General features: G+C 45.7%; 1 protein-coding gene across 1 annotated transcript in view; it reads left to right on the top strand.

Moving 5' to 3' along the window:
- Positions 1–20569, top strand: part of CCDC69 (coiled-coil domain containing 69) — a 34072-nt gene that overhangs the window by 8170 nt on the left and 5333 nt on the right. The window contains exons 2-6 of the mRNA XM_060634745.3: positions 6234–6303; positions 8818–8924; positions 9443–9530; positions 19214–19287; positions 20284–20385. Coding sequence (XP_060490728.2) covers positions 6234–6303; positions 8818–8924; positions 9443–9530; positions 19214–19287; positions 20284–20385 — 441 coding nt within the window. The remainder of the gene's footprint in view (positions 1–6233; positions 6304–8817; positions 8925–9442; positions 9531–19213; positions 19288–20283; positions 20386–20569) is intronic.

Below are 20569 nucleotides of genomic sequence, written 5' to 3'. Positions count from 1 at the left end.
AAAGAGGAGGAAACAGAAGCCCAGAGAGGGTAGGGTACTTTCCCAAGGTCACACAGCAGGCACGTGGCAAGCCAGGGTTTTGACTCTGAACACCCACTGGGGAGTTTGCCATTGGGTTGGGGAGCAAGGTGGCTGTCTGGCAGGGTTACCTGTGCTCTCAGCACGTCTCTTGCCCTGCCCCGGCCACTGACGTCGTTTTCTGCCCCACTCCTTCAGGGTCTCAGACTGACCCAAATGCCAGAAATGGTGCAGACTGCCGTGTCCAGCACCAGACCCTCTAAGGTGATCAGAACTGGCAGACGCCCTGGGAAGCTGGTAGGGGGCCGGAAAAGGTAGGCTCTGGGGAGGAGGAAAAGGAATGTGGTGCATTGGAAAGCCTTTGTCTGGGCCTCAGCCTCTCTGTCTGTGAATGAGGATGAGCTCTGCATTCAAGGCCTGCCGCGCCGACTGCCATGGTCTGACTCAGTAGTCCTGGTGCTTAAGAGGCAGGTGGTTCTGTCCTCCCCTGAGGTCTCATTCATCAGTCGATCAGATAAGAGCAGTCGAGACCACATCCGCCCCTGACTGGGGTGCTCTGGGGGCATCACAGGTGTTCAGAGAATAGGCGGTGGCCCCCCAGCACAGCCGAGTGCAGGCTGGCCCTCCTCCCTTTAGGTCGGTTGTATCACCACACTGATCTGTATCCCCGGGGCAGTCAGTTGTGGCTGACCCCACGCTGTATGATATGAACAAATTGAACTAAATCTTCACCGCCCCAGGTACTGGTAAAATGAAATCAAATTCCGGCATTACTTTGGCAAAATACTTCTGCCCATTTTAGAGGTAGGGAAGCTGAGGCCTGTGTGTATGGTGATCAGAGCCTCTGTGATTTGGGTGGGAACGCTAATTTCTCAACAGCCCTGAACTTTTAGGCCTTGCCTTTCCTCCCACTTCTGGAGGGGGCCCTTGGGGCCTCCACCCCCACCTCCTTCCTGCCTCTACCTCAGCCAATAGGCTTGGCCTGTGGTTGGTAAGCTTCTGAAACTGCTGGTGTGGGGCCCCACCCACGCTGAGTCCAGACACCGGAAAGGCAGCTCAGATACAGCAGGGACTGAGTCCCTCAAGGCCCCAAATCATCTATCCCCTACACTTCAGCTACTGGGATCAATCTGGTGTTTGCATAAAGGAAACGGAAGGGCCTCCAGCCTCCTTGAATGCAGGTTCTCATTAGGGCTCTGCTCCCATGCTTTGAGGCCTCTGGCAAATGCTGCCCATCCCACCACTGGGCCTCAGGTTTTCCATCTGGAAATAGGAGGTGGGGATTGGAATAAACTGTCTCCAGGGGCCCTTCCAATCCTGCCTTCTGGGTCCCAGGAAGCGTTCCTCGGCCAGAATAGGTGTGATAGAACTATGTGGCCAAGGCAAGTTACGGGACAGGAAAGGAACAGGTAACTAAAGGGTCCTTTGATTACTGAACTCTCTAAGCTAAGCAGGAATAACGAGGGGATATGTCATACCACTCCATCAGAAATACACAAAGCCCGAAGGCCCACGGAAAGCATGGAGTGATGGTCCCCACAGCGAGGTTAGTGATGGTCCTAAAGTGTCTTCAGGAGGCTGAGCTATCCTCAGGGCTTCCCTTGGCTTCCACCATAGCAGGAGTCCCAAGGTGAGGAAGAGCTGGGCGGCTCCATCCGAGCTGCTTCTGCCTTACTCACTCTTGCCTGATGCAGCTCACAATTTGAGGGAAGTAGACTATGGAAATTCACCTGTACTACAAAGTACTACAACCCGGGTAATACTCAACAGAGCCCTCTGATACAATGTTAATGCTGGTGGGTTTCACATCCCATCTGCACTTTATGCTTAGTGGAGGTCTTTCCTTGCTGAACATCAAGGATACTTCACAGAATTTCAGACTGTTGGGGTCGAAGGTCCTCTGTGATCTCTCAGTCCAACCTGCGAAATGAAGGTTGCCTCTTCTTGCACGCTACCAGTGACGGAGAACTCACTACCACTGCCAAACCCCAACCTCTAGTAAGGCAGCTTATCTCTGTTCCGGGGACAGTTCTGAAATTCTTCTTCATGCTGAACTGAAACTTCTCGAAACTTCTAGTCCTCAGCCACAGTCCTGCCCTCCAAGGCTGTGGGCCACACACTAGAGCTTCTACCTTAGGATAGTCCTGTGAGATTTGAAGGCAGTGGCCAGGTTTTCTTGTCTGTTCTTGAGGCGGACCAACTTGTTCTGTTAATAGCACCTCCCATACTTTGGTTTCGTGCCTCCTGCCACGTCTTGTCAGCTGCTTCTGGATGCATTCAGTTTGTCAGTTTACCCTTCAAAATGCAAGCATATTCTAGGGGTCTCACTAGACCCGATGTGAGCTCATCTGGCACCGCCCTCCCTCTCTGCCCTGACTGTGCCACATCCCGTTACAGACCAGGTTTGCTTCAGGTTGAACCCAAAGCAGGGGTCTGGTCTGCTTGAACAAGAAGATGGGCCCCACAACCATGGTTGCTGCCAAGATATAAAGGCCCTGTTTCCAGCCTTATTAGTTGAAGGGCTGCCCTTGAGTTCAAAGGAACTGAAGAGAACACCTGTTCCAACCCTGGTGCATGACAGATAGAGAAACTGAGGACCAGAGTGGGGGACTTGCCTAATGTCTCATAGTAAAGCTGGAACCCGGGTCTTCAGGTGTCTCCCCCAGTCCTGTGTTCTCCCTACGTCCTGTGCTGCCAGCTGCCCCTCGAGCTCTCTTCTCCCAAGTTTCTCTTAACTCAGGAAACCCCACTGACCTTGCTAGCCCTCCTCCAGAGCTCAATCCGAATGCCTCACCCCCAGCCCTGGGCCTCCCCGCTCTGCTTTTGGAAGGGGAAATTCTTGTGTTCCCCTCCCAGCTCCTGTCCTCTCCCACTGCAGGGTGAACTCTGCTCCGTGGCCTCTGAGGAGGAAGCTGCCAGAGTCCCAACCTGGGGATTTTCCATGCAGTAGTTGCTTATCAATTCCTACTCAGCCCTGGGCTCTGTGTCCCCAGGCTTTCGTGATATCGGAACCACCTGCATAGATGGGCAGATGGGAGCTTCCTGGCACGTGTAGCACCCTTGGATTCTGTGGGTCTAGAACTGGGCCTGCGGGCTGTGTTAAACAAGCACTCTAGGTGGTTCTAATACGGGAGGCCCATAGGCCACATTCCTAGAAATACTGTTCTGGGCATCATAACACACATGCTGGGACAAATCCCAAGTGGATTTCAAAAATGGTCCTGGTCCTCAAGGAGCCCCTTGGCCTAGCTGGAGAAACCTGGGTAGCCAGGTAGGTACTCACATGGGTGTCTGAACAGACACTGGAGCATAGAGCTGATAGGAACTAACTCAGCCCTGGGGAGAGACCGAGGAGAAATGTTACACAAACTCAGCCCGGAAGCCTGAGAGTGTACGTCATGCTGGGACGGTCTTGAGCAGCTTGGGATGCTCTTGGACACGTGGATGTGCATATTGGGACCAGAAGTACAATAGGCCTGTTTAGTTGGGCCCAGCAAATTTGCCGATTATTTTGTAAAAATGATACTGTTCTATGTTGGCAAGGTTGCAGTGACGCTGGCCTTCTTGTGTGCTGTTAGTGGGTGAGTTCTTTTAACCTTTCTGGAGGGTAGAACCCATAGCTTTGGCTATGTAACAAAGTCAGTATGTTCACTAAAGCATAATTCGGAAATTAAAAAATGGAAATAATTCAAATACTCATGCAGATTATGTGTTAAATGATTGAATTCATCCACAAGGATGTAATGTTCGAGTCATGAAAATTAATATGTGTACAGAATATTTAATGCCATGTAGTAAATGCTCATAATATATTTGAAAAATTAAAATATCAGGAAGCATAGGTAACATTCCTTTAATGAATAAATCATTACTACTACTATAATCGGAAGAAGATGTTTACAAATATTTACTAAGGAAGGAAGGCGGACAAGGAGGTTGGTAGCCTGAGGACGGATGGTGATGAGTCTTGGATGTTATTTGACGGAGTACTCCTGGGGAGTGGTTTCGTTAGGATCTGGGGACTCAGGCGCACAGTCACATCCTGCCTGTGGTCTGGAGGCTGTTCGTGGAGAAGAGTTTTTCACTTCTCTGTGGCTCTTATTTGGGAGAAGACAGTTTCTCATGAGCTTTATGATCTGACTTCAGGCCAGTCTGAGGGAGATCTCCCAAAGCATTTCAGGGTCTTTGTTCTTCAGAAAGTAATAAACTCAGGCAATGTTTGAGCTCTTAGAATATGTCAGACATTATAGGTGCATTATCCCATCTAATCCTTAAAGCAACGTTAGAAATCCGAGGTTTGGAGAGGCCATACAGTCACACAGGGTTTGATTTAAGATTCGAATCCAGGTCTGGGTAATTCTAGAATCCCAGAGTTCTTAACCACGCAGCTCCAGTCTCTAAAGGGCTGAGACTTCTTTCTTTTTTTTTTTTTTTTAATGTTTATTTGATTTATTTTGAGGCAGAGAGAGCAGGGGAGAGGCAGAGGGAAAAGGAGAAAGAGGAACCCAAGCAGGCTCCGTGCCGACAGCAGAGAACCCAACACGGGGCTCAAACTCAGGAACCGTGAGTTCATGACTTGAGCCGAAGTCAGACGCTTAACTGACTGAGCCACCCAGGCGCCCCAGTGCAGAGACCTGGTCCTGATGTTAATTTTGACATCAGGGCACAGTGTGATGGTGGCTTACCTCCCTGGGCTTCAGTGTCCTTACCTGTAATAGCCCTGCCTGTCAGTGCTATTGAGAGGATCTGAGGTCATAGGCTCCGAGTATGAACACCATGGGGATCGACTAAGACCTCCTTGCCTCTCCTTCACAAAGGAGGGAGCAGGGCCCAGAAGAGGGAAGAGATTTATCCAGTTTTGTAGAGCCAGGCCTGGAATTCAGGAATTCTCAGTCCCATGAAAAACATTCCCAGATTAGTGTAACCAGTCGTGGCAACGGGGATGAGACAACCATTTATCTCCTCCTTCCTGCAGCCCAGGATAGAGAGGCTGGCTCCTGTCACTTCCCCAGATTCCTGCTTTGACAGCTTCCCTGGCTTGTTCCCTGGCCAGGCACCCCCGCTCCCCGGGGCAGGGGGAGCTGAGTCTAAACAGGGTGAAAGGAAAACCCACTTGTCAGGCATGCCCAGCCACTGAGCAGATTTGAGGCACCAGGGCCTAGGGGAGGTGCCCGGTTGGGTCCAGCTTGTCAGGGGCTCACACCGTACCAGGCTCTGTGCTGGGCACGGTGGGGCAGGAGCAGAAGGTTGTAGAAGCCTTCCCTTGACTTATCTTCCTCCCCAACCAGAAGTATGCTTCCTAGCAGCGTTTCAGTCATTCTTGATTGTCAACCCATATCAACTCTCCTATTAAAAAATACGATTTATGAAACTTGATTATCTGGGTGCCACTGACACTGCTTTGGGATATAGCCTTTGGCATCGGTTCCCTCCTTTGATCCGATCCAACCAATCCTGGCCAAAGTTGGTTAACGCGCCCAGAGGTATGGCAAGGATACTTGACTCTGCCAATTATCCACTAATCTGCTTTGGTTGAGCCCTAACGTCACTCAGCCTCAACTTCCTGATCTTTAAATTGGGCACATTCATATTTCCCAGGTTCATTCTGAAGATTAGCTAATATAGATAAGACATCATAGTGTCCGGTACATCCTGAGTACGGTGTCTTCCCCCCATCAGTCAAGGTAAGTACCCCTGCCTCCTTATAGTTGGGGGAATACCCCCCTCTAACAAAGAATAAGCATGTAAAATCATGGCTTGGACTTCTGATGCTTTGTCCCCAATATGGGGAACTTGGAAGGAAGTTGTGGTAGCCATAGGCCCTGAGAGGAAAGGGGAATTGTCTCTGAACTAGAGGTTGGGAAGTTTCAGCCATAACTGGAGTGAGGGTAATAGCAGGAGGTCTGGCCAAGTCCTGGGAGAAGAAAGAGGTGGGCAGGGAGGGCCCCGTGGATGGCAGCAGAAACCACAAGGCTCTAAGGACAGGTCAACCAGCATCGAACTCCCCAGTGAGGGTTCGCCTGGAAATGATGAGAAATTCTGCTCTGGGAACCCCTTCCCCTTTGGCTAGTGGGGGAGGCAGCCTAAGTAACTGGATACAGGGCAGACTCTGGCATAACTGGAAGTTGTGTCTTGCCTTTGGAAGGATCCTACACCCATCCTCACACTGACCTCTACCCTCTACCCTCACGTCATTGTTGTCTCCTTTCTTCCAGAGGCGCCGCAAACCAGATCAGCTACCCAGACCACAGCCACAGGAATTAGGTACCCTCAATGGGGACACAGGTGAGTGGCCAGGCCTACATATGCCCTCCCCACCATCCATGAGGTTTCCTCCCTTATAACCAACAAAGGTGATACAGCTGTTTAATTATCTCATGAGACCTTAAGTCAGTTACATTAATAGGAGTATCATGTCTAAAATGAGGGAGGTGATAGTCCTGACCTGTACTGGCCTGTTCCTGGCTATTGATGCCATACCTGGAGTGCGGAGTTTATTTCTGGAAAGTACACTTTCAGAAGAATCCAGAAAAATTGGAGGGAGTACAGTGGAAGGCAGATCAGGCTGGTGAGGAATCTAGAAGCCACGTCCTATAAGGAGCAGTTAAAGGAGCAGAGGATGTTCTACCTGGAAAGAAGATACTGCAGTAAAACACCACAGTTCTCTCCAAGTGTCTGAAGTGCCCTCATAGAGAAGAAAGATAAGCCTTGTTCAGTGTGACTCAGAGGTCAGTAGAAGGGCTTCAAGGCGGCAGAAACAGGCAGGCAGAATTCAGTTCAATCTCAAAGGATTTTTTGTGTGATTGTTGTTTTAGAACCATCAGAGCTGCCTCATAATGAAACGAGCTCTCGTCTCTGAAAGTGTCCAGTTACAGGCTGAAGACTGTCAGGGACATTATAGATGAAGTTTAAGTTCCAGATCAGCCATGGGACCAGAATTCAGAGGTTCTGTAACCTGCCTGTACATAAGAATTACTTGGGGGAACATCAAAGATACGGATTCTGGGGCCCCGCCGCCGACCAAGTAATTAAGAATCTCTGGGAGTGGGGCTGAAGACTATTGTTGGTGACGATATCTGTCTTATAAGCTTCTCCCTGGCTGGGGCCAGGTTGTGGACCAAAGCCTGGGATGCTGAGCCAAATGGTTTGTTTGAGTCTGGGGTTCTCTGTACTTGACCACTGCCATCCCCCAGGACTCAGGGCACTGACTCACTCCCCCAGTGCTGGCTTCCTGCCTGGAGCCCCGTTCCTCACCTTTCTCCTCGTGCCCTTTGCCAACCCTGTCGATGGAGCTCTGTAATAATAATACTAACGTTAATAATAATACCCACCGCACCAGTAATGCCAGCCCCTCTAATGCTTGTCATGAGCAACAATGAATATCCAGAGAACATTCCGTAAACAATAAAGAACATTTACTGAGCTACTTCTAAATGCCTGGCACTATGCTTCCTGCTCTTTGTGCATAAGCAGGCAGGATACAGTGGTAGTTAGGAGCGTTTGCCGTGGGGTCAGACGGTGTATTCACAGCCCTTCTCCCCGACTGTGAACTGGGTGATCCTAGACAAGTTGCATCACTTCTCTGTCTCTCAGTTTCCTCGTCTGTGAAATGGGGAGAGTGACAGTACCCACCACGTTGGGTTGTTGCGGGGACTAGGCGAGTAGTACCCATGAGGCACTTGGAACGGGACTGGCACGTTCCCAGGCATGATATGCTCTCCGTATTCCTTACCTTGCTACTATTATTGCTGTTGCCATTGTTTCCTGATTTAATTATCTCAACAGCCCTGTGACGTGGGTATTATTATTATCCTGATTTCACATATTGGGTAACTGAGGCACAGAGAGGATGGGTCATGCCCTAGGTCACACCCAGAGCCTACTGGACTCAGCTGCGTGGGCAGGGCAGGTTTTGGAGTTTCCCTAAGCAAGAGCGAAGCTTCCTGTTGGCGCCTCCTTCCCACTCACAGCAGCCCCTCTGCCTCCAGCTGGGGGTGGGGCCTGCTAAAGGTCATGGGTCACACACTCAGACACCTTCAGGCTCCAGCAGGTAAAGCAGGTGATGAGGCAGCCTCAGGAGAGAGAGGCAAGGCCTGGGGTAAATGGCAGAGCCACACCCTGGACAAAGCAGGAGACAGGCCGGCCTCAGCTTCATACACTGCCAGTTCTCCTGCTCCTTGAAAACAAGTTGGACAGATATCTGTACATGAAGTAAAAGCTGCCCAGTTAGTAAACCTCAGCAACTAATTTTTTAAAAATGTTTATTTCCTTATTTATTTTGAGAGAGAGGACAGAGACAGCGTGAGCGGGGAAGGGGCAGAGAGAGAGAGAGAGGGAGAGAGAGAGAATCCCAAGCAGGCTCCGCATGGTCAGCACAGAGCTTGATGCAGGGGTTCGAGCGCACGAACCACGAGATCATGACCTGAGCCAAAATCATGAGTCTGACGCTTACCCGACTAAGCCGCCCAGGCACCCTGCAACTGATTATTTTTTAAATTTAGATATTAGCTAGAGCAAATTGCACCTTTACGGGCTGAGTCTGTCCTGCAAGTTACCAGCTCTGCTGTAGATCCTAGAGGACAACAAAATGAGCCCACTGGCTCCTGCACTAAGGAGGGTCTCCCAAGCCAGAGAGATGTGCGGGGTTGGGGGGGCCTCTGGAGGTTGATCTCCCAACTGAAACTGTTCTTGAGGTGGACACTGGAGTTATCATCCCTTAGCCCTGGCCTCCCACATCCTCTCTGCCGGACCCTGGCTTCTCCTCTGCTCTGTGTGCATTTTTTGCTTCCTCACTCACAGCCACAACTGTCCAGCTGTGCGCATCTGAGGAGGCTGAGCGGTGCCAGAAGGATATAACCAGAATTCTCCAGCAACACGAAGAGGACAGGAAGAAATGGGCACAACAGGTAAGTCCAGGTGACACAACCCCACCTGTGTTGAGCAGGAAAACCTCCTGCTCAGCTAACCTCGCTAAGTCCCAGAGTGAGGACCAACTTTTGATTTTGTTGTTGTAAGTATCTCTTACTCCATTACCAAGAAGGGAGTCCTTTATCTTTTGAATAAATATTTGTAACTGCTTGCATGTTATGTACATTATATGCAATGAAAGGTCAGGAAACACTCTGATGCAGTAGAAAGACTTCCTGCCTGGAGCGGGCATCAGGGTTGGAAGACCCCTACTTGCCTTCCACCTAGACGGTTCTCTAGGAGCCCCCTTCTAAGCCCTAAAGAAGCAAAGTCAGCCACATCTGCTGTGTCTTGGAGGCCTTGTGCCCTCTCTGAACTCAGATTGTCCCCATCACGTAGACGACAGGGTGGGACTCTGATCACCAGCCTCTGCAAAGCTCCAGGGTTCCGGGAGTGGATAAGCGAGGCTGTGCTGAACCTGCTCAATCTCACGCTGCTTACCACTTTCTGTCCCCAGGTGGAGAAGGAGAGGGAGCTGGAGCTTCGAGAGAAACTAGATGAACAGCAAAGAGCCCTGGAGGGAGAGCATGAGGAGGCACTGCAAGGTAAGGATGGAAATGCTTCACTAGCATAGATGTAGAAGGGTCCTTCTTGCGCCCTCACCTCACCGAGTTCACAGGTGGTCTCCCACTGCCTCCTCCCTCCTGCCTCTAGCCCCTCCCCCCTGCCTGTAGCCCCTCCCTCCTGCCTATGGCCCCTCCCTCCTGCTATGGCCCCTCCCTTCTCTCACTGGCCCCTCCCTCCTGCCTCTGGTCCTTTCCTCCTACCTCTGGTCCACAAGCAGTTGGCTGCCTCCGCACTGGAGTCTTCAGGATCCTTGGACTTGTCCTTTCAGGAATGGCTTTAAAACTCTGACACCATGCTTTGTTTAACCTTAGTTGAGATGTTTTTTCCCTTAAAATTTTAAAAGCAATTCATATTCCTTAAAGGAAATTTGAAAAATCTAGACAAATAGGAGAATTTTTAAATATCCATATTCCTTCCCTACAATGATGACAGCTCTTAAATTTTATGGTTAGGTTATTTATATGGTTAGTTATTTTTTTCAAATAGCTTTCTTTCCTTTTATATGTGATGTAACCATGATAGAAAATTTAGAATCTATGGACTAAACAATACGATCTTATAGCATAGTGGTTAAGATCTCAGGCTCTGCAGCCACAGTCCCTGGGTTTGAATCCCTGCTTCCCCTCTTACTGGCTGTGCAACCTTGAAGAATTTAGTTAATCTCATTCCTAGGGTGTTTATGAGAATTAAATGATTTGTTAGACAGATAGATGGATAGGTAAAATTTAGAACAGTGCCTGATATTTCATAAGATACTTAGCAAATAATAATTAGTACTTATTTTATTATTGCAAAAATTAAAATTGTGTACAATTCTACCCAGAACCAGTCACTAGTCACTGTTACCCCTTTAATATAGATCCCTTTCACTCTGTGTGTGTGTGTGTGTGTGTGTTTGTATACACCTGGGATATTCTTCTATACACACACATATACATTGGGGGGAGGAGATAAATTGATTTTTCTGTTTGAATGGTATTAACATCTTGTCATTAAACTTCTGTAATATAAGTTTTAGCAACTGCACAGCATTCCAATGCATACCCTTATTCATTTACTGAGCCCCATTGGTTAGGCATTTAGGTAATTTCAAACTTTTGCCACTGTTTATAATAGCAATGATACTTACACAGTGAACTCTGTTTTGTAAAATCTTTGCCACATTCATGATTTTATCTTTCAAAAAACATTCTGGTAGAGTTGGTGTGGCAAAGTATATATCTATATCTATATCTATATCTATATCTATATCTATATCTATATCTGTATCTATACGCACACCCATATATATATATATATATATATATACATGGGTAAAATACATACAAGACTTACCATTAGTGACACTTAGTACCTTCACAGTGCCCAGCAACCATCACCCCATCCCGTTCCATCCCGTTACCCTAAAAGTAAATCTCATACCCACCAAGCAGTCACTCCCTGCACCTCCCCAACCTCCTAGCCCCTGATCCACTCACTGGCAGCCACTGATCCACTCTCCGGTCATGGGTTTTGTCCATTCTGGATGCTCAATAAATGGAATCATACCATCTGTGACCCCCATGTCTGGCTTTCTTCACCCAGCATAATGTCTCCGGGTGCATCCATGGTGCACATTACATTTGCACTACAGTTCTTTTTTCCCCTCCCATTTTAAAAGCTACTCCCTTCCTTTTTATGGCTGAATAATATTCTATTATCAATGGCCTGGACACACCACATTTCGTTATCCATTCATTGGTTGGACGCCCTTTGGCCACTGTGCATTGTGCCACTAGCAGACGCACCTGCTTGTACACCTGCTTTCAGTTTCTCTGGGTGTACGTCTGTCCAGAAGTAGAATTGCTGGGTCATACGCACATCTATGCTTAACTTTTTGAGAAACCGCCAACCTGTTTTCCACAGCAGCTGCACCACTTTGCATTCCCACCAGCAGTGCCCGAGGGTTCCAATTGCACCACATCCTCGCCAACACTTGCTATTTTCCATTGTTGTTGCTGTTGTTATTATTGCTGTCCTAGTGAGGCGTGGAGTGGTATCTCATTGCGGTTTTGATTTGCATTTCCCTAATGCCTAGTTTTGCTGAGCATCTTTACATGTGCTTTTTGACCACTTGTGTATCTTCTTTGGCGAAGGTTGCGTGTATTTTTGACACTATTGAAACAGACCTAGAAAATGCTATACTGGTGTTTCTTTTATTCATCAGTATTTGCATGATCTTTCCCCAGAACTCTCTTTTAAAATACAGTTAGGGGGCGCCTGGGTGGCGCAGTCGGTTAAGCCTCTGAGTCTTGACCTCGGCTGAGGTCATGGTCTCACCGTTTGTGACTTCAAGCCCTGCATCAGGCTATGCACTGATATTGGGGTGCCTGGGTGGCTCAGTCAGTTAAGCGTCCGACTTCGGCTCAGGTCATGATCTCACAGTTTGTGGGTTTGAGCTCCACATTGAGCTCTGTGCTGACAGCTCAGAGCCTTGAGCCTGCTTTGGATTCTGTGTCTCTGTCTTTCTCTGCCCCTGCTCTGCTCATGTTCTCTGTCTCAAAAATAAATAAAACATTAAAAAATTTTAATTAAAAAATACAGTTAGGATTATTTTGTATGTACAATGTTAAGATCCTGTTCTTTCCATTTGACATTGTTTCCAACATGTTTCCAAATAATCATGCTGCTTCTAAACGTTTATAAAGGTTAGACCACTGCATACATGGTTTTCCTTATTTCCCGTGAGTCTAGACATCTAGATTTTAACTACTGTAAGTAACACTGCACCGAAAGTCTTTTGCATAAATCTGTGCAGACATTTCATGTTATGTCCTTAGAGTCCCAGAAATGGAATAAGTAGAACAGAGGTCTGAACACTTTTAAGATTCTTGAAACATATTGCAACATTAGCACAAAATGTTTTGAAATGGAATTGAAGCCCTCACCCTGGGAATTTGAAGAGTTATGTTTTAATTCTAATGTGCTGTGTGATACTGGGCCTGTCACTCAACTTCAGTTCAGTTTCTACATCTCTAGAATCTACCTTGAATCTCAGTTCATTTTCCGTATCTCTACAGTGTACCTTCCCCACCTCATGATGCTATTGTAGGAAAGCAGCTTTGCTGTCTGTGCATTGCTTTGATACTATTTTTTAGCATAATAGATAGGTTGATAAGAAAATGTTACTGTTGTAAAAACCCCAGAGGAGAAGGGACTGCCTATCTTGAATTCTTCCCATCAGTCAGAATTCTTTCTTAGTTATTTCTAAATCACTTGGCTTATATAAGGTGGTACATACATGTGTATTAAATGAATGAACAAAAGCATAGTGGGAGGGGAAATACAGGATTCTATTTGTTTGGGGTGTGGTATACAGATAACTGGGAGAAACAAGTGGTGTTTTTGTTTTTTAATAATCTGTGTATTTCTTGAAGTTTTCTTTATTTTATTTTTTATTTATTTTTAATGTTTTTATTATTTGTTTTTGAGAAAGAGAGCAAGACAGAGTGTGAGCAGGGGAGGGGCAGAGAGAGGGAGACACAGAATCTGAAGCAGGCTCCAAGCTCTGAGCTGTCAGCACAGAGTCCAATGCGGGGCTTGAACTCATGAACTGTGAGATCATGACCTGAGCCGAAGTTGGATGCCTAACCGACTGAGCCACCCAGGTGCCCCTGTTTTGTTTTGTTTTGTTTTGTTTTTTTCATTTTCTTAACAATGTATGTTACAAAGCAAAGCTTTTAATTTTGATGAATTCCAATTTTTTTTTCTTGTATTGATTATGCTTTTGGTGTTGTATCCTAAAAATTCTATGCCAAACCCCAGGTAACAAAGATCTTCTATGTTGTCTTCCAAAATTTGTATGGTTTTACATTTTACATTTAGATCTATGACCCCTATAATGGTGTGATTTTTCTTCTTTGGACTGTTAATATGGTGGATTACATTGATTTGAGTTTCTTTTCTTTCTTTCCTTTCTTTCTTTCTTTCTTTCTTTCTTTCTTTCTTTCTTTCTTTCTCTTTCCTTCTTTCTCTCTCTCTCTCTCTTTCTTCCTTCCTTCCTTCCTTTCTTCCTTCCTTCCTTCCTTCCTTCCTTCCTTCCTTCCTTCCTTCTAAGAGTGCACACACATGTGAGTGGGGGGAGGGGCAGATAGAGAGAGAGAGAGAGAGAGAGAGAGAGAGAGAGAATCTCAATCTCACAACTGTGAGCCGAAATCAGGAGTCAGACACTTTAACCAGCTGAGCCACCCAGGTGCCCCTGATTTGAGTTTCAAATATTGAACTAGCCTTGCCTTCCTGGCATAAGCCCTACTTGGTCATGCTGCTATTATTACTCTTTTTTATATGTTGCTGAATTTGATTTGCTAATATTTTACTGAAGATATTTGTGTCTGTGTACATGAGGGCAATTGTTCTGTACCATCTGCCCAGTTCAAGTTTTAAAGTATGACTTGCCTCATAGAATGAGTTGAGATATGTCCCATTTTCTTCCATTTATGGAAGAAATTATATAGAATTGGTATTATATCATTTTTAAATGTTCAGTAGAATTTGTGAATGAAATCAACTGTTCTCACACATTTGTTATCCAGAAAGTATTTAAGTACAAATTAAAATTCTTTAGCAGTAATAGGAATGCCCAGGTTATGCATTTACCTTGGGTGAATTTTGGTAGTTTGTAGTTTTTTCGGGAATTGGTACATTTCATTTAAGTTGTAGAGTTTATATGCCTGGAATTGCTCGTAGTGGTCTCTTACTATTATTTTAAATATCTTCTGTGTCTTTGGTGGTATTCCCTCTTAATTTCTTGATATTGGTAGCTGTGTATTCTCTTTTTTCTTTGTCAGTCTTGCTTAAGGTTTATCAATTTTATTAATCCTTTCCAGAAACCAGCTTTTGGGTTCATTGATTTCTTCCCCCTATTTTCAATTTCATTGATTTCTGTTTATTTCCTTCCTTCTCCTTTTTTTTTTTGCTTTATACTTAGCTCTTCTTTTTATGGTGTCTTAAACTAAAAGCTTAGATTGTTGATTTGAGATCTTTCTCCTTTTCTAACATAAGGCTTTAGTGCTATAAATCACCCCCCACCCCAAGCACTGAATTATCTGCATCCCACAGATTGATGTTTTGTGTTTTTATTTTTGTTCAATTCAAAATATCTTCTGGTTTTCCTTGAGACTTCCTCTTTGGCTCATCAAAACACTCATAAGTGTTTAGAGATTTATAGTTTTCTTTCTGTGACTGATTTCCAGTTTGTTTTCATTATGGTCAGAGAACATGGTTTGTATTTTGCTCATTTGATAATTTGTTAAGGTTTGTTTTATAACTCGGGATATGGTCTATCTTGTGAATGTTTCATGTGCACTTGAATAAATGTGTATTCTGCTGCTGTCAGGTTGTAGTTTATAAATTAATGAAATCAGTGTGTTGACAATGTGCAGTTCTTCTATATTGTTACTGATTTTATGCTTCTTTTTTCTAATGAATACTGAAGAGCATAGAAGTCTCCAACTATAATTGTGTCTTTGTTGCTCATTTCAGTTCTGTTAGTTTTTGCTTCATATATTTCAAAGCTCCTTTGTTATGTATATAAACAGTTAGGATTACTATGCCTTCCTGGAGAATTGACCTCTTTATCATTATGTAATGACCTTCCTCATCCCTGTAATATTCCTTATTCTTACGTGCACTTCATCTGAAATGAATACAGCCACCACAGCTTTCCTTTGATTAATATTGCTTTTTCTACCTTTTTACTTTTAATCTACCTATGACATATATTTAAAGTGGGTTTCTTTTAAATAGCACATAGTTGGGGGTATTTTTTTTTTAATTTTTTTTTTAACGTTTATTTATTTTTGAGACAGAGAGAGACAGAGCATGAGCAGGGGAGGGTCAGAGAGAGAGGGAGACACAGAATCTGAAACGGGCTCCAGGCTCTGAGCTGTCAGCACAGAGCTGGACCTGGGGCTCAAACTCACGGACTGCGAGATCATGACCTGAGCTGAAGTGGGCCGCTTAACCGACTGAGCCACCCAGGCGCCCCAAGGGGGTATTTTTTTTTAAGATCCATTCTGACAATCCCTATCTTTTATTTAGGATATTTAGATTATTTAGTGTTGTTATTGATATGGTTGGATTTAGGTTGTCATTTTTGTATTTGCTTTCTGGTTGTTCTGTTTTTATCCTCTACTTTCCTTTCCCTGCTTTATTTTGGAGTATTTGAATGTTTTTAGTATTCCACTTTAACTTGTCTATGGTCTTTTAATTATATCTCCTGTATAGTTCTCTTTTTTTAATTCTTTGCTCTAAGAATTACAAAATACTTAAGAGACAACTGAGAATTAATATTTTAAAATTTTTTTAATTTGTATTTATTTTTGAGAGACAGAGAGACAGAGCACAGGCAGGGGAAGGGCAGAGAGAGGGAGACAGAATCCAAAGCAGGCTCTAGGCTCTGAGCTGTCAGCACAGAGCTGGACGCAGGGCTTGAACCCACGAACCATGAGACCATGACTTGAGCAGAAGTCAAACGCTTAATCGACTGAGCCACCCAGGTGCCCCCAGAATTAATATTTTGCCATGTCGAGTGGAATGCAGAAAGTTTACTATTGCGTAAGTCCCAATCCTCTCTCCTTTTTGTTGTGTTTGTCTTAGGTATTACATCTGCATACACTGAATGCCCCATCAGATAATGTTACACTGTTTACATTGATTTACCACCAATAGTAGTTTAAAGAGCACAAGGAAGAAGAGGAAGAAGAATATTACCCAGGTGTTTACCAGTCTGGTTGCTCTTCCTATAGTCCTGAAGTTTCCAGTTTTCCTCTGGTATCATTTGCTTTCTGTCTGAAGCATTTCCTTAAGCAATTCTTTTAGAAGGTCTGCAGGTGAGGAATTATTTTAGTATTTTTTCATCTGAGAATGTCTTTATTTCACCTTCTTTCCTGAGGATATTTTCACTGGCTATCAGATTCTTGATTCACCGTTCTTTTATTTCAGCCATTTTTATTTCTTATTTACGTTCTTACTTTTTCTCCTCTCCAAGGTTTCTGATAAGAAATCACAGTCATTCTCCCTGTTGTTTTCTCTAAGTAATGCACTGTTTTTCTCTGCTTCTGTTCCAGATTTTTTTCTTGGTTATTAGTTTTCAAAAATGATGTGCCTGGGTGTGGATTACTTTCAGTTTGCTTTCTTTGGGGCTCAGGGAGTGTCTTTGATCTGTAGGTTTACATTTTGCCACATGTGGGAAGCACTCAAACCATCCTTTCTTCAAACACGGTTTGTGTACTATGCTCTCTCTCTTCTCTTTCTGAGACTCTGATGCACGAATGTTAGACATTTCCGGATTGTGTTATGGGTCCCTGAGGCTTTGTTCATTGTTTTCCAATCGTTTTATCTCTCTGTTGTTCAGACTAGATAATCTCTATTGATCTATATTCAAGTTCACTGGCTTTTACCTATGTCATCTCTGTTCTGCTACTGAGCCCACCCAGGAAATTTTTAAATTTCATTTATCACATTTTTTAGTTCTAAAATTTCCTTTTGGTTCTTTTTAATAGCTTCTATGTGTTTGCTCAGGCTTTCTATATTTCCATGCTTTTCAAGAGTATTCACCCTTACTTCATGAAGAATTTTTTTATATTAAAAAAAATTTTTTTAATGTTTATTTATTTTTGAGAGTGAGAGAGAGACAGAGTGTGAGAGGGGGAGGGGCAGAGAGAGAGGGAGACACAGAATCCAAAGCAGGCTCCGGGCTCTGAGCTGTCAGCACAGAGCCTGACACGGAGCTTGAACTCACGGACCATGAGATCATACCTGAGCTGAAGACGGACGACCAACCGACTGAGCCACCCAGGCGCCCAGATCATGAAGCATTTTTGTATCGGGTGCCTTAAAGTCTCTGTTAATAATTCCAACATCTGTAGCATCACAGTGTTGACATCTGCTGAATATCTTTCCTCAGCCAAGTTAAGATTTTCCTGCTTTTGCTGTTTGGATTCGTATGCTGAGTAATTTTGTATTATATTCTGAAATAATGTGAATACATACGATTCTGAGTCTTGTTTCAGACTATTGGTTCCGTGGTACTTTGAATTCTGGTCTTCTTGCCCCCTCTGCCTGCTACCATTTACCTTTCGCAGTCTGCAAATAACTACTCTATTCAGTCTGTCTAGGTTTCATAGCTACATTCAGTGGGACAAACTATATGGAGTTTACATTTTCCATCTTACCTGGAATCAGAACCCGTCTTTTTTTTTTAAGGTTTTTTGTTTTTTTTTTTTAATTTTTTATTTATTTTTGAGACAGAGAGCGACAGAGCATGAACGGGGGAGGGTCAGAGAGAGAGGGAGACACAGAATCTGAAACAGGCTCCAGGCTCTGAGCCATCAGCACAGAGCCCAACACGGGGCTCAAACTCACGGACCGTGAGATCGTGACCTGAGCCAAAGTCGGACGCTTAACCGACTGAGCCACCCAGGCGCCCCCAGAACCCGTCTTAATAGGCAAATTAACAAATTAGGCCTGTGATTTGGAAAAAGTTAGCCTGTAGGTTTCAAACAGCTGATCTTTTCCATTTTGACAGCTCTGACACGTTTATGTCACTGAACACTGTTTTTGTGTGTGTGTCACTGCCCACTGTGACACAGGCCCATGTATACCTGGGCCTTTGGTCGTATGAAGCTCTTTTTTCCCTGTCCTCTCTGTCCTATTTCCCATCCCACCCACTGGTTGGTCACTTCTCAGTTGTCTTCTTTCAGCAGAGACAAGGGTAGAATTTTCCATAAGGAGCTCTACAAAGGAGGAGGGATAATAAATACAACTATACTGGGGCACCTGGGTGGCTTAGCCTGACCAAGTCCAACTCTTGAGACCAGCTCAGGTCACAATCTCGTGAACCATGAGGTCACGCTCTGCACTGGACCTCCTGCTGACCACACCGGGCCTGCTTGGGGTTCTCTCTCCTCTCTTTCTCTGCTCCTCACATGACTGCTCACACACACATGCCACTAAATAAATAAATAAATAAATAAATAAATAAATAAATAAATAAAACTATATTGATTTGGGGGAGTCAATCAAGGGAAAGCCCTTGAGTGTCCTTTTCTCATGCCATCCTTCGGCCATCCCTTAGTGACAACTCACTTCACAGTTGAGGCAATGGGACTTTTAGGTATTCGAGGTGATCTTCACAAGGTTTCTCAGTTGTGAAGAAGCAGAATCAGGACAAGGTAGATTTCCCGGCCCCGGACGAAAGGTACTGACTGCAGTTTTGTGCCAGTGGTTTGATGAGTGATGATTTAACGGTTTCAAAGTTTGGGTAACCCAGCTTGTAAAACATTGGCTCTGTGCACGGTCCATGGCGTGGTGAACAAAATGAACAAGGTTGCTGCAGGATCTTTGGGGTCTTGGCCTCAGTGAGGCGTGGGTGGCCCCACAATCTGGTAGGGTTCACAATTCCTCCAAGGATATAATTTGTTTCCATTTCTATGAGCTTTTGTTAAATATCTCCTATATTTCTGGCACAGCTGCAAGCCCAGCAAACAAAGATTGAATAAGACCGTCCCCAGACCCCCGGCCCCTGGGGGGCCCTGCTAATCACGCGGGTTCTCCCGCCCTCATGGCGCCTGCCAGAAAGCTATAGGGTATCTGAGCTCACAGAGGTCTCCTTTCCCTGCAGTCCTCCGGGCCTCACACGAGCAGGAGAAGGAAGCCCTCACCCACTCCTTCCAGGAGGCCGAGGCAAACTTGCAGGTGAGAAGAGCTGGGCCATGGCAGACTCTGCCAGGGGAGGGAAGGGCCTGCGGGAAAACAGCACGGCCTCCGCTTAAGGTGTGAGGGACAGGGACGAGTGTCTTCCGTGTATCCAGCCCCTCCACGTCGCGACTGGGCTCTCAGCTCAAGAGGACTCGCTCTGAGATTAGGGTTGGCCTGTTTTTCTAAGGACTGTTGGAGGATCTTAGAGACCTCACGGACCGGGCACCACAGTGTGACTGGGCTGGCAGGCAGAAGCGCGAAGGAAGGTGTCTGAGCCAATTTGTCAGGTCAGGCACTTCCCAGAGGGATGAAATCTTAGCTGGAACCTGAAGGATGGGTTGGAATTCTTCAAATGAAGAAGGGTAAGAAGGATGCCCTAGGCAGAAAACAAAACAAAACAAAACAAAACTGTGCTTAAAGACATGGAGAGGAGAGGGAAATATGGAGTACGTGTAGAAGTGAAAGAAGTCCAAGATGCCTGGGGTGAAGGGTATGAGTGGGAGGGAGCTGAGGTTGGACAGGAGGCGAGGGCCAAACTGTGGGGCCTGGGGGCCATATCGAAGCCCTGCTCTATCCTGAAGGTAATGGGCAAGGTTGGGGAGCAGGAAACTCCTGACAAGGGAGAGTAGGAGGCAGGAATGTACCCAGCGGCAGAAGGACTGGTGTGATGCCTGGCCGCAGGAGCAGCAAGAGGGAAGACTGGGAAAGTGCAGAGCCTGGTATGGTTGGGCTTTGAATGCCAAGCTAGCACCAGCCTCAAACACCGGGACATTGTCCCCAAGGGCATGGGGAGCCATTAAGGCTCTATGATGAGAGATAGGGCTGGCGTGTTTCAGGCAATGGTTGAAGCAAACCAAGCCTGCATTGTTGGGTAGGACAGAGTGAAGATAGATGGAAGAATCCTAAACTGACCCCTTTCCGGGAAGCACAGAAGTCCACCTTCAGCCTTTATGAACCAGGCTTTGACCATCTCCCTCCCGCTCCCTTCTCCAGGAGACCATTGATGGACTGTCCTCACAGCTGGAGGTCTTCCAGGCCAAGATGAAGAGGGTAGAAGAGTCCATTCTGAGCCGAGACTATAAGAAGCACATCCAGGTGGGTGGCAGAGAATACTTTTCCTTCTTGAATCTCCAGGGAGGTCAGGGTCTGGGCAGCAGGAAAGGCCAGGCCTTCCTCAAGGCCAGGGCTCAGACCTGAGCTTGGAAGAAACAGGGTCCTCATGTCACTGCGGGGAAAGAAAGACTTAGAGCACAGGGGGGATGGTAAAATGCTCAGGTTC

This window comes from Panthera onca, chromosome A1 (genome assembly GCF_046562875.1).
Source record: "Panthera onca isolate mPanOnc1 chromosome A1, mPanOnc1 haplotype 2, whole genome shotgun sequence".
Classification (NCBI taxonomy): Eukaryota; Metazoa; Chordata; class Mammalia; order Carnivora; family Felidae; genus Panthera; species Panthera onca.
This window is presented reverse-complemented; position numbering and strand designations above follow the sequence as displayed.